Here is a 13,456-nt window from a genome sequence, read left to right on the forward strand (position 1 = left end):
AGACACCTACCATTAAAGTTGCACATGTGCTCGTGATATTTTTTCTTAGGAATTACACCTATTAATGTAGTCATATGGATTAATTGTGCAAGAGTAAATACTAAAAAAAGTTAGTGTCAGTTGTGTGTGTCAGTTGTCGACATGACATATGGCTAATATGTTAGTTGTTGAGGAGTCCTTCTCAATATTCCATGCAGGGCTTCTTCAGTTGAGGCGGCATCATTTCGTTTTTTCCTAGTCAGCGACGGAGCTACGACCTTCAGTCCAAAGCAGGATAATTACAGCAACTAGCAAATCAGATGTTATATTTTACTATATAAAGTAGTCTTATTTTATCGATTCAGTTCAGATTGTTTTGTTTTTCTTACCATTTAAGACATTTTGCTTTTTTACTAGATTTTTTAAAATGATAATTATGTCACAACAGAATGCCTTCGGGGAATTTCTGCGCCTAAACACTACGCTGATGTTAGCTAGATCCCCTGAGCCTCTAAGGGATTATCTCGCAAACTTTACTAGAGCTGAGAAAGCAATGAACCGCCCTTTAGATGGGAGCAGGAATTTTCCTAAGGGGAAATGTTGAAGGCAAGTCGGCGAGGCTGTCTTAAATATTGTGATGAAACAAGGCCTGGATTGAGGCAGTTGCAGCCTGAGAAAGAAAAACAATCTTGCGCAAGAGCCTCGTGTTGTGGAGTAACACTGCAAAACAACAGTGCCATCCTGTGGCTGTGTAGCTGGCTGCTTTGAAATGATGCCCTTTGAAATAAAGCTCATTTTAACACTTTAAATATGGATCTCAACCTAAACCTGATAATCTGCTTTGTGTTTGTTGCAAGCTATGTTAAACGCACTATACAAATAAAATTAAATAGAATCAAATCGAATCAAATCTAGCTTAAATTTATTGATTTATGCCTTTGACAATAAAATACTCAAATGGGAATGCTATACCTTAAGTGCTTTACTTTTTGTTTTGTTATTACTTAAAAATACACTCCTTGGACAATAAATTCATTTGACATTTGACAGGAGTATCAGACAAAAAAAAAAACATGGAATCCTGGAATTTCACATAGGAACTGTTAGGATCTGAGCAAAGCATTAATTATTAATGCATGAAAGTGTACTGCTGAATGCCCCGAAACAAACACTGTCAGGGAAAAAAAAATCATAAGATCAGAGATCACTTAAATACTAGGTGAAGTTGCAAAGTATGTATATACAGTATGTACACATATATGTTTAACAGTGAAAGTAAGACCATTAGCTACAGTATGTAACAAAACTTGAAGGATGATCTACATCTCACTGATCAGGTTTGTTATGATAATATTGCATGTAATTCATTTTTTTTCCCTTATAAAGGCAATAAGCTACTGTTCTCCTTATACTGTACGTCTTCTTCCAATTGGACTGTAAGTGTGCATGTGCTTGGAGAGACATTCCACTTTGTCCACAAAGTGCTCACGACAGTGTAAAGTAAATAAGCCTGGCTGAGGCTCATATCTGCTAACATCATTTTTACTAGATGAATGCTGTACAAAAATTGCTATGATCTACAATTAATGATTTGTCCTATAGTAAACAAACCCACATACATAAAAAAGAAATATGGTTAAGAGCAGACCATCACTGTGGCATGTGCATGTGGCGTCTATGAACTGATAAACTTGGCTTCGTGATGATCTGAGAAAGAGTATAAATTCTGAGCTGTAAAAAGACCACACTAACCGAGATGCCTCAACACCCATGGGAATGACGCTTCACCCCTAAAAAAGTGCTAAAGCAACTGCAGAGTTTTCTGGGCCAAGAAAAGCAGAATTTCCTCTACTGGCCGAGTCTGTATGAAATCCCTTGAGCTGCATTTTGCTTATTTAAGACAAAACCGAAGGAAAATATTCTCCAAAAACAAGCAGGGACTGAAAATGGCTAGAGTGCAATCCTGGCAAGGCATCACAACAGAAGATACCCGTGGGTTTGTAAGCATTCCTCTATAATTACTACTAAATGAGATCTAAAAATGGCTGGAGAAATTTTTACAGTAGGTAGACTTTTCCCAACATTTTTTATTTTTTTTGTTAAGAAGAACAGGTTTGATGTGAATATACAAATGCCAAAACCCATTTTCGAAAACCAGTCACAGAAGCTCGTTAGCAGATGTCAAAAACGCATTTGATAATGTTATGTTTTTTTTTTTTAATAAACATATATAGGGCTCAGGATTGTGCAATATAGAGTGAGATATCCTTTTTTCAGCACAACCTAGGCAATATAATGAACTAATTTTAATTATTTATCGTATATAAATAAAGTATAAAGTATATTTATATAAAAATAGTATTATTAGTATTTAATATTTAGTTGGTTAAAATCTGTGCTGTCTGGGTTTTTAAACACCATTTCTGCCTTGTAGTAATTGCTTTTAAGTAAGTTCAAATTGCCTCCGAACTGTCTGTGTTTTTGTTTTTACAGCTAACACAGGTTATACAGCTAACTAGCTTCTAACACAAGGCTAAATACCAAAACCCTTGCTAACCCCTGGTCTAGGACACAGCATTAGATTTCTTTGGTAAAACAACTTTCAGAAACTGTTGAAAATACTTAATAAAGAAACCATTTTAATTCATTATTAACTATTACAATCCATTTTTTACGACGCAAATTGTAGCCTGCCAGCTTAACCAACTGCTATTATAAAACAGATGAGCACACAGTCATGAGCAGGCAAGAAACAAATCTCCAGACATAAGATTGCAACACCTGAGCTTCAGCTGAAATGTCAACTTGGCATGTTATTGGCAAATAAGATGTATTTATTTCATAAATATTTCAGTTTTTCAGAACGGGTCTTCCCAAACCACTGATCTTCATCTTTTAAGGCTACTCCTTTAAGGCTAATTTTTTTCTTAAGTCTACCAGATGGTTGAAGGCTTTATGACAAAATAGTACGGGCTCAATAGTTAATATAATAGTTAAAATAGTTTGGAGCTCTAGTCACCTTCCATTAACCCACATCCCAAAGACTGGATCGAGGTTTGGTGACTGTGGAGATCATTTCATTGTCATGACATGTGCAAGAAACCAGTTTGAGATGATTTTAGCCAAAACTGTTAATACAAGCAGGATTGATCCATGCTTTTATGTTGTTTACGCCAAATTCTGATGGTTACAGTGAGTTTCAACCATCCGACGTAACAGCAGAAATCGAGACTCATCAGACGAAGCAACATTTTTCCAATATTCTATTGTCCAATTTTAATGAACTCATGTGTATTGTAGCCTCAGTTTCCTGAGCCATCAGCAGTGGTCTTCCGCTGCTATAGTGGTCTTCTGGCCACTTGCTTCAAGGTTTGATATGTTGTCCTTTCAGAGATGCTATACATCATTCCTCGCTTGTAACAAGATTTTATTTGAGTTACTGTTGCCTTTCTACCAGCTCAAACCAGTCTGGCCATTTTCTTCTGACCTCTGCCATCAACAAGGACATTTTCTCTTTTTCAGACCATCCTCTGTAAACTCCAAAGATGATCGTGTATGAAAATCCCAGTAAATCTGGCATCAACAACCATCAATCCATCTAGGAACTGCAGTAGTGGACCATAGAGGCCAGTGGTGAACATTGTATTTATTCCTATTTGTACGACCGTGGTAGGACCACCGGTCAACTTTCACATACGACTGGCAATTTGTGAACACCAATCAGTCTAATCTGAATGTCTTTTAGCCAATGTGGGAAACAAACCCAGGACCTGCAGGTTCAAGGCAACAGTGCTAACCACTAAGCCACCATGCCACCTATCAACAACCATGCAATGTTTAAAGTCACTTAAATCACCTTTCTTTTCAATTCTAATGCTTGGTTTAAACATTTCTACATTGATACACTATACACTATACATTGAGGTGCTGCTATGTGATGGGCTAATTAGATATTTTCACTAAACTGCAGATGAACAGATACACCTAATGAAGTGGCCGTTAGTGAATTTTGCCACATGCTTAGCAAAAAAAATCCTGCAGTTCTTCAAATGCTGCCTTGATCTCCTGGCAGCTTTCCTGATAAAATTTATTCTTGCATTTTTGGTGGGATATTCTGTTATATTCTGTAATTTGCCCCGTTTACTCCACATAGTGTTAATGACCTTTAAGTTATTTATTTATTTAAGTTATGAAATTCTTTTCCGACCCTCTCTTTATGAACACCATTTGACAATGCGATCCAGTAAATGATTTGTAAGCTCTTTACAGCTTACACCTTCATCAGTCAGCAGTCCAACCAAGATGTCAAGAAAACTTTATTTTGTGTTACTCAGATTCACTTCACTTATGACAGGTGTAGAAGAATTACTGAACATGACTTTGAGGTTTGTGTGTGTGTGTGTGTGTGTGTGTGTGTGTGTGTGTGTGTGTGTGTGTATGTATACATACATGTGTGTGTGTATATATATACTGTATATATAAGTATTAGAAAAATATCTGTAGGCCAGAAAAAAAAGCAGCATATTATGTAAAGGGCACTTTTTAGAAATAGAAATACACAAAAAAGGCATCTGATTTTTGGCAAGCAAGTCCTCAGAAGGATTGTGGCTGGTTCTGCAAGATGTTTAGTAAAACAAATTGTACCTGAGACTTTATTTTAAGTAAAGGTTGGTCACACCAGTTATTGATATATATATATATATGTGTGTGTGTGTGTGTGTGTGTGTGTGTGTGTGTGTGTGTATTAATGTGTGTGTTAAAATAGAAAGTAATTAAAAAAGGAAATTCAGAACATTACAACAAGGTCATTAAAGGTTATATAATTCCTATTTTAATATCAGTAATATCAGTGTGTCTATATGTGCATATATTCCCAATATCAAGGTGGACTTTTTCAATAACATCAAATTGTGCTAAAAAGTGTTTTTCTTTCAAGCTTTACAAACACAGAGACGGGGTCTTTGTAATCTAATTTGAACAATATTTCTAATATATATGTATGTATGTGCATATGGGAGGTAGGGCGATGGGAGTGAGTATGTGTGTGATCACATGTGTGCAAATTGGTGTTGCTGCTGACATTCATCTCTTGTAAGGAAATGCGAAATTGTAGAATAGGCAAGGACGAAGGAGGGCTGAGACCGAGAGAGGGAGAGAGAGAGAGAGAGAGAGAGAGACAGCATGACAGAAAACAGAGGAGGTGAAGAAGAGGTGGAGGTTGCACCGACTCTGCTGACTCAGGACTATTCAAAAAGGCTTGATTTCCACTCCATTTCCGTTGCTGCTTTGTAATTCTAATGAGAGGAGGGAACGAGTGTCAGAGAGAGAGAGAGAGAGAGAGAGGAGAGGGGGATCAGATTAAATATCGACTGACTTCAGGCTGTCCAGTGTAGACAAGCTGCATACTGACTCATCAACAGTAAATCTCTGCCAGCTCGCTAAAAACAGAAATGGAGAGGAGGACGAGGACAGAGGGAAGGAGGGAGGGATGGAGAGAAAGAGATCGAAGAGAGGGGGAGGGAATGTGTAAAAATATTACAACAGGGGTTGGAAGGTAGGCAACAAATACAGTATGAGGCAGAAGCTTGAGGTGAGGAATGTATAAAATAGGTTTTGTGGAAAAATAAAGAAAAATATTATTGGCATTATTATATTATATATATTTTTATTTTATTTTATTTTTACTTTCATTTTTCCACCAATTATTTTAGTTAATATGTTACCCCTTTTTATATTTCTTTCTTTTTCAATCTGATTTTATTTGGTTTATCATATTTGTTAGTGCATTTTATAATTTCATTTCTAATATTTTATTTAGGCTTTACAAAAGTGGCACAAGCAAAAGCAACACATTTGTAAATTAAAACCAACAAAAAGGAGAGGATGAATTTTTTGAATAATATGATTGGAAAATGAAACATGGAAAGGTAATTCACATGAGATTTAATAACATAATTATTTTAAAACTACATTATCTAAGTTTTAAAAATTAGTCCATAATCTATAGTGATATGCAACATGAAAGGACAAAGAAAGAAGGAGAGGGGAAATAATATAATCTGGAGGGGGGAAGAAAAACCCTTGTTTCTCACAATCACTGTGATATTTTAAAGCATGGCATTGTGGCACAGGAGGAAACATTGCTGTCTTACAGTGTCAAGGTCTGTGGCATGGTCATGGACGAATATACCCGCCATATAACAGGGATAGTAAGGCATTGTGGTTTATTAGAAAGGCTGGCAAAAGCACTAAAACTTTCATTTTGCATTATTGTTTTAAAAGCAATAATTAGGTATTTTTGATGTGCAAGTCACACCAGATGACAACGCTTCTTAGTGGCTTTATAGCGCCCTCTCTCATTCAATTAATTACCTCTGGGTACAAATGTGTGTGTGACAGGTGCCATGTGATTGACAGGCATCCCATCCTCAGCACACACCCTAGTGTTCTAGAACAGACTCTGGATTTACCAGACTGGTCTCAGACAATAATGCAGGTGAGGTAATTTGTATATTTACAGCGGGGCATGAGTACTACTGATCAAAAAGTCATGAGATCAAACTCCAGCATCAGCAAAATGCTTAGATCCATCCTGACATGCGAGTCAAAGCAGTAACTGTCCTTGACTGAAATTGTACCATATGGTATTGGCAGTGCGCCAAGATTTAGTCGTTTTGTCCTTAGAGTGGCCTTTTGTTTTAGACCCCTTTTATGGCTTTGTTTCCTAGCTTTAAATATAGTGACATTTAGAGCAGATGTTAGAGACTGTAGTGTATGCGATATGGCTCTCTCACACATACTTGGTACCGGAGTTTAGAGAACAGATTCAGTTCACCCACCACCAGTGTAAAAAACCTGACCAAGTTGTATGAACTGATGATCTAAACAACCTAACATTTGTTTCCTTTGTTCCTCTCCACCAATCACTGATCACAATTCTTTCCAATGACCACTCATCACCACTGTACCTCTCATTTACTGATCATCACTGTTCATCACAAATGATCAACAATGTTCATCATAATCACTAATCACCACTGTTCCTCACAATCCCTGATCACCACTGTTAGTCATAATCACCAATTCCCAATGTTTATCATAATCACTGATCACCAATGTTGATCACCACTGTCCCTTACAATTACTGATCATCACAGTCCCTCACCATCACAGATCTACACTGTTCCTCTTGACCAGGGGTGTCACACTGGATTAAGAATGGGGCGATGTAAGTACACGCTTTCATTACAATCTGCTCTTTCTAAATCTAGCTTGACACCCATGATCATGATCAATCTCTGATCACCACTGTTCCTAACAACAATTATGGATCACCACTGTTCCTCATTTTATACCAAAGGTTCTAGCATGCTATGCTCCATGATCTTTGGTTAAGCAAACTGATAGATTCACTTTTTGTGTGTTGCAGTTTGGTTGCTGCTTTAGTTATTTGAGTCCTTCTGATTCATATAATCGAGTTACTCATGCAAACAAATCAGAATGTAATATATAATAGATTACTATTAAAAGTTATGTGAGTGAAAGTGCACTTTTGTCTCAGAAATCAGAAAACACTTGCATGTCTCTATAATACTCCGGGTACGCGCCTGAGTTATTTTGAGGTAAACAGTTTCCCCCACTGCTCTGCTACCCCACTTAAATAGACCAGAAGCTGGCGGTAATGCAAAACAGGGGCAAGACCCCACTTAAACCACAGGCAATGATGAGAACCATAGTTACATGTATACAGTAATTCAGGGAGTTGTTCAATGGTGATGGCCGTGGACTGGGACATGTCCCACCATTGAGGAAAATTTAGAACCCCCAAATTAACCAGGTTTATTATTTTATTTTCCCTACAATACACAGAAACAAACTCTGCTAGAAAAAAAAAGCTGTAATGCTGTTGTATTTTTCTTTTTCCTCCAACCCACCTTGGGAGAAAAACAACTCTCTACCCTGTCCTATAATTTCTGACAGGTTTTACACTTTCAGTAATTAAACCTGAGCTTTTTACAAGAAGGAAGAAGATTAGACTAAATACTTAGGTGAAAGCACTCGGCTTTAACAACCTGTGCGTTTGAAGAAGAATGATTCTCCAAGTCACCACAAGAGGGGGACATTTAAACCAAAGTACATTTCCGGAATCTAAATAAGGAAATGACGTAAATAAAAAGCGTTCGGCACTTGTGTAGGGGACGGTTTTTTAAATTTATGTATTTTTTTCAACCCCACCCGTATTATCGAAAAACCGCGCAAACTAATCGCTGATTCGCCAGGAAACGGATAGCGGAATATTTAACCAATCACTGTACAGAAGACGTGGACGCATTGGCCAATCATAATAGGGAAGGCGTGGCTTGTTGTAATACGGGTGGGGAAAAAAGTAGTAACTAGTGGCAGCTGAGTGGGGTCATGTCCTAAATCAGGGTGCGATAATTTATGATCACACGGCTGCCACGGGAGAAGGTAAGTCTGTGGTTAGTGTGGGAAGTTTGCTTTAGGAATATGAAGAAATAAAACCTCGAATCGCGCTGATGTTCGCTATGTTAGCTTGGTGTGGTAACGGTTAGATCAGTGACTGGTGGCGGTTTGATCAACACGTGGCCTGGAGTCGGGATTTTAATAACGAGAACTCGAGACGTGAATGTGATCTGAGGTTTATTACGACTAGTAACACATGCAGTGATGATGGAGAGTGTAGAGGGCTCACTGGAGTCTGGGACTGAGTGTGTTCATTCACTGATAAGGAAATGTTACTGTTATAAAGTTATAATGTGTGTATAAAGTGTGTATACAATTTCTGCAAAAGTATTCACACCTCTTGAACTTTTCCACACTGGATTTTAGTCAGAGGTATAAGACTGAAGGGGATGAATACAAACACACTTTTCAGATTTCTTTTGTAAAATATAAAAAAAAATCCTTTCACTTCACAATTATGTGGCACTTATGTGTTTGTCTATCAAAATCCCAACAGAATACATTTACGTTTATAGTTGTAATGTGACAACATGTGGACAAATTCAAGCGGTGTAAATACTTTTGCAAGGCACTGTCACTCTCCTTATTCTTACACTCGTACCCTTAACATGGGCAGACTTTTAGCTTCGACATTTCTTTTCCATGGAGTTAATGCAAAACATGAGCTGCTTTGTTTTTTTTTTCTACAAAAGTAAGTAAAAGTTTACCACATGTTACAGTGACATTATTAAATTATTATTTTTGTTTGTTTTTATGTTGTTTTCTTACTTTGCATATTTTTTCACCATTGTGCAAATGGTGATCCGCTTATTACATCTTTATTACATGAAGAAAAAGAATGTGATGTCATAGTGGAAGTGTGAATTGTGATGCACTGTGGTCTACTTTTTTGTTTAATGGCGGTTGGAATCCACTATAGTGTAGGTGTCATTCTCCTCCATCTTCCCGGCCTCTTAAAGCCGATTTTCCAGACCAGCCTTCCATGAAAAATTTCCGTTCCTGATCTTGTCCTGATGTTCTGTGTTTGAACACTTCGTCTGCTTTTCTTCTCAACACGCTTCCCTTTCAGTACCACTTGGCATCTAGTTGGAGTCATGTAGGTTGCATCATCGCCACTTGTAGATCTCTTATGTCATGCATACCCTTTTAGGGATGTTGCTGTTAGTCATTTGGTAGCTCCCCTTGAGGGGGCGCACAGCGGATCATCTGATCCCCACACAACTTGGCATAGTTTTACACCGGATGCCCTTCCTGACACAAACTCTCTCATTTTGAATTAAACCCATATTTGTGCTAAATAAACGTGTGTATAGTTGACGGTGCACCTTAGGAGAACTGCAACATATTCCGAACTCAAGTGCACACATGTATATCAATTTAAAAGTAACTTAAAAATCAACTTTGCAGTCAGTGTGGCGATTAAATGAATGCCACAGAAAAGACTTGAACATGATACTATTTCAGAGTTAGTCAAATATGGTATGCACCAGAATATACTGTACTGAAACCCCAAGATTGTAAACGGGGTATAGCTTCAGCCACACGTTTTCCCAGTAGTAAAATGGAAGTTGTGTTGTGCATTTGTTGTTAGAAAGGGGTCTCTCAAATGAGGAAAAAAGTATTCATAGTCGAGTGTTATTTCCGCCCATATGGAAGCGGTCGTGAACCTGGACCGAGTTTGAAAATGGTGGCAGAACAATCCCTCCGCATACCATCCCATTCCCCCGATCTTACACCACCTGATGCCAGCTTGTGGGTAATGTAGGGATCCACCAAGAACTGTGCCTGTCTACAGTCTACTGTCTACAGCGAGGTGGTCCACACACACTTAAATTACGCATATTGTGGTAAATCAACACACGAATAGGGTGCATGTTAGTTTCTTTCAGGTGAAATAACCTCACAGATGACAAGGTAATATTGTTTGTCTTTTTATTTCATTTTATGTATCCGGCATAAAACCCACGCCAAAGTTGCCATGCGGATTATTTTCAAAAAGTCCTGGCTTTTAAATTAGATATCATTTGATCTTTGAGGTCCTATTAGCTTGGTCTTTTTGCTGATCAGACTGAAGAGTTACTGTCTGTTCAAGTCCCCGTCTGTTGCCGTGTCTCCCTTTGACCTCCTGTCATACGAGGAGCGGTGACAGCTGAAGCCTGAGCAAGAGATGCCAGATTTGGTGTGTATGTGTGTTTGGTGTGTTTGCTTCTGTGTGTTTGTTGAGTTCCAAATGGCTTCACATTTCCTACCTAAATAACACCTTGTAGGCAACGAAGTAGTGGCTTCTGCACCCACTATAGTGAGTGAACTGTGTGCTCTATGGAAGTCATCCATACTATAACGTTGAGTGTAAACTATAAATACACACCACACGTCAAATACACACCACTGGTGGCTTTGAATATCACAGAATCTCTTGTTAAAGTATGAAATTTCACATACACTATAAGGACAAAGGTATTTGGCCAAACCTGCAATCTGTCTAAATACATATAGTTCAATATGAAGTTGGTCCCCCTGTTGCAGCTATAACAGCTTTAACTATTCTTGGAAGGCTGTCCAGAAGATTTTGGAGCATTTCTGTTGGAACCCGTGCCTATTTATTCTGTAGAGCATTTATGAGGTCAGGCACAGATGTTGGTCGAGAAGACCTGGCTCGATATCTCCATTCCAGTTCATCCCAAAAGTGCTCAGTGGGGTTAAAGTCAGGGCTCTGTGTTTGGGCCAGTCAAGTTTTTCCAGAATGAACTCATCAAACTGGGACACAGTCATGTCAGAATAGGAAAGGGCCTTCACCAAACTGTTACCACAAAGTTGGAAGCATAGCATTGTCCAAGTGCTAAATTTGTCCAAGTTGTCTTGGTATGCCGAAGCATTAAGATTCACTGGGGATAAGGGGCCTGACTGAAACACCTGAACTTAATAATTACCAGGTTTGGCCAAATACTTTAGACCATATAGTGTATGAAACAGTAGAAGAACAGTTTTCATTACACAGATCTCAGATCAGGAGGAAAGGCTAATGATCTTTTTGTGTTTTCAATTTTTAGAGGGAATGGAGGACAACCTGAATGAAAACGGGGCCTTTTACTTGAAGGCGGAGCAGTACTGGAAGGAAATCCCGCCCACTGTGGATGGAATGCTTGGCGGGTATGGCAGCATTTCCAGTATCGACATCAACGGTTCGAAAAAGTTCCTGCAGAAATTCCTTGGGGTGAGAGCCTAAAGTTTATGTGTGTGTTGGATGTTCTGAAAGACCACATATAAGATTAGAGTAAGTGCTTGTGGAAGAGATGTTTAAAGGGCTCTAAAGAAGAGTTTGATAAAAATCTGGGCAAGGTGTACAGCATCTGTGGCATACGGGGACGAGTATAAATTGTATGGATCTGTTGCCAGAAAGACACTGGAAGAGAGAGTGCAGGGAGTTCGGGAGTATGATTGATCTGGATAGCTCATACTTAAACTAGCGGCAAGTGAAAAACAGCATGTTGAGCAAAACTGACGACGCTAGACATGAATAAAGTAAAGACGAGAAAGTGCCTTGCAAAAGTATTTATACCCCTTGAACTTTTCCACCCTTCTTTCTCACTGGGTGTCCCCTGTCCTCAGGAAGGCAAAGGCAAGACGAGACCAGGCTGTGCCCTGGACTGTGGTGCAGGAATCGGCCGCATCACCAAGCGCCTTCTCTTGCCGCTCTTCCGGACCGTGGACATGGTTGACGTGACTCAGGAGTTCCTGGACAAGGCACGGTCTTACCTGGGCGAGGAGGGCAAGAGAGTGGAGAACTACTTCTGCTGTGGCCTGCAGGATTTCCAGCCTCAGCCGAATCGTTACGACGTCATCTGGATCCAGTGGGTCATCGGTAAGCAAGAGTACAGCTGTTGTAAGACTTAAAATGCACGCTTCGTGTAATGAGTACGATAGACTTTCCGTCCTGATCTCTTATCTGGCCAGGTCACCTGACTGACGATCACCTGGTGGAGTTCTTCAGGCGATGCCGAAGTGCCCTGCGTCCCGATGGCCTGATAGTGGTGAAGGATAACGTGGCGTATGAGGGTGTTGTGCCTGACGAGGTGGACAGCAGCGTGTGCAGAGACCTGCCCTTATTGCGCCGCATAGTGGCCAGAGCTGGACTCAGCATCATCCATGAGGAACAGCAGCTGAACTTCCCTGAGGAGATCTACCAGGTCCACATACTTGCTCTTAGATAGTTGATGCCTACATTATTATATTAATAAGGCAGCGGTTTATGAGAGAGAAAACTGTATGCCATGATTGTTTCTTCCTGCCATTTTTAACAACGCGCCAGGTTGGAACTTTGCAAAAATCGTCAATATGTGCCTGTATTCAGGGTCTGCTCTTTTAAGGAAGGCAGTTTAAGGGGTGATTTGCACCACGACCCCTGGACTACCGCTAATCAGGGAGCACAGATTTCGTATGATACTATAACCATTTTACACTTTTAAGATTTCTGAACGTCCTCTCATCTGTAGTTCCTCACAGGATGTTTTTGGACGACAGAATATACTGTATGTAAACAAAGGAACCTGTTTGTGCTTTCAGGGGAATAAGATTTAATATTTGAGCCAATATGAATTTTGACACAACCTCTGTTTGATGTTACTGTGTCTAGTTTGTGTGTAAGTTATTAAGCGAGATATTCATGTGTGCATGTTAGTTCTGAGTGTCTGTGGACTTGAATACATAAATATATTTCTAGAAAATATTGTTTTACTGTGTCTTTTACATGTGTTGCATTGTATAAAAACAGTATTATACCAACATTTCTAAATAATCTGTATTTTGTCTATGCAGATGTGTGTTTGATCTGGCTAATAAGAATCTTTCTCCTTAAGCACAGCGCTGACAGCAGTGATGTCGTGGGTGACTTTTCACCTTTGGTCTGTGTGCATGGAGTTTGTATGTTCCCCCCATGTTTGGTGGGTTTCCTCTGGGTACTCCGGTTTCCCCCCACAGTCCGAAGACATGCAGA

At 39.2% G+C, this 13,456-nt stretch overlaps 1 protein-coding gene across 1 annotated transcript; it reads left to right on the forward strand.

The window, feature by feature from the left end:
• Positions 1-8,339: 8,339 nt before the first annotated feature.
• Positions 8,340-13,247, forward strand: ntmt1 (N-terminal Xaa-Pro-Lys N-methyltransferase 1). Its single transcript, XM_053484845.1, has 4 exons — positions 8,340-8,448; positions 11,514-11,677; positions 12,073-12,325; positions 12,418-13,247. The coding sequence occupies exons 2-4, from the start codon at positions 11,519-11,521 to the stop codon at positions 12,672-12,674; spliced, it is 669 nt and encodes a 222-aa protein (XP_053340820.1). The 5' UTR covers positions 8,340-8,448; positions 11,514-11,518; the 3' UTR covers positions 12,675-13,247.
• Positions 13,248-13,456: the final 209 nt, after the last annotated feature.

The sequence above is a fragment of the Clarias gariepinus genome, chromosome 24 (assembly GCF_024256425.1).
Source record: "Clarias gariepinus isolate MV-2021 ecotype Netherlands chromosome 24, CGAR_prim_01v2, whole genome shotgun sequence".
NCBI lineage: Eukaryota > Metazoa > Chordata > Actinopteri > Siluriformes > Clariidae > Clarias > Clarias gariepinus.

Bases quoted from the DNA above. Each gene is read 5' to 3' on its own strand.
- ntmt1 (XM_053484845.1), top strand. From the start codon at position 11,519: ATGGAGGACAACCTGAATGAAAACGGGGCCTTTTACTTGAAGGCGGAG. The intron at 11,678-12,072 runs GTGAGAGCCTAA...CCCTGTCCTCAG, and splicing joins TCCTGCAGAAATTCCTTGGG to GAAGGCAAAGGCAAGACGAG. The intron at 12,326-12,417 runs GTAAGCAAGAGT...TTATCTGGCCAG, and splicing joins CTGGATCCAGTGGGTCATCG to GTCACCTGACTGACGATCAC.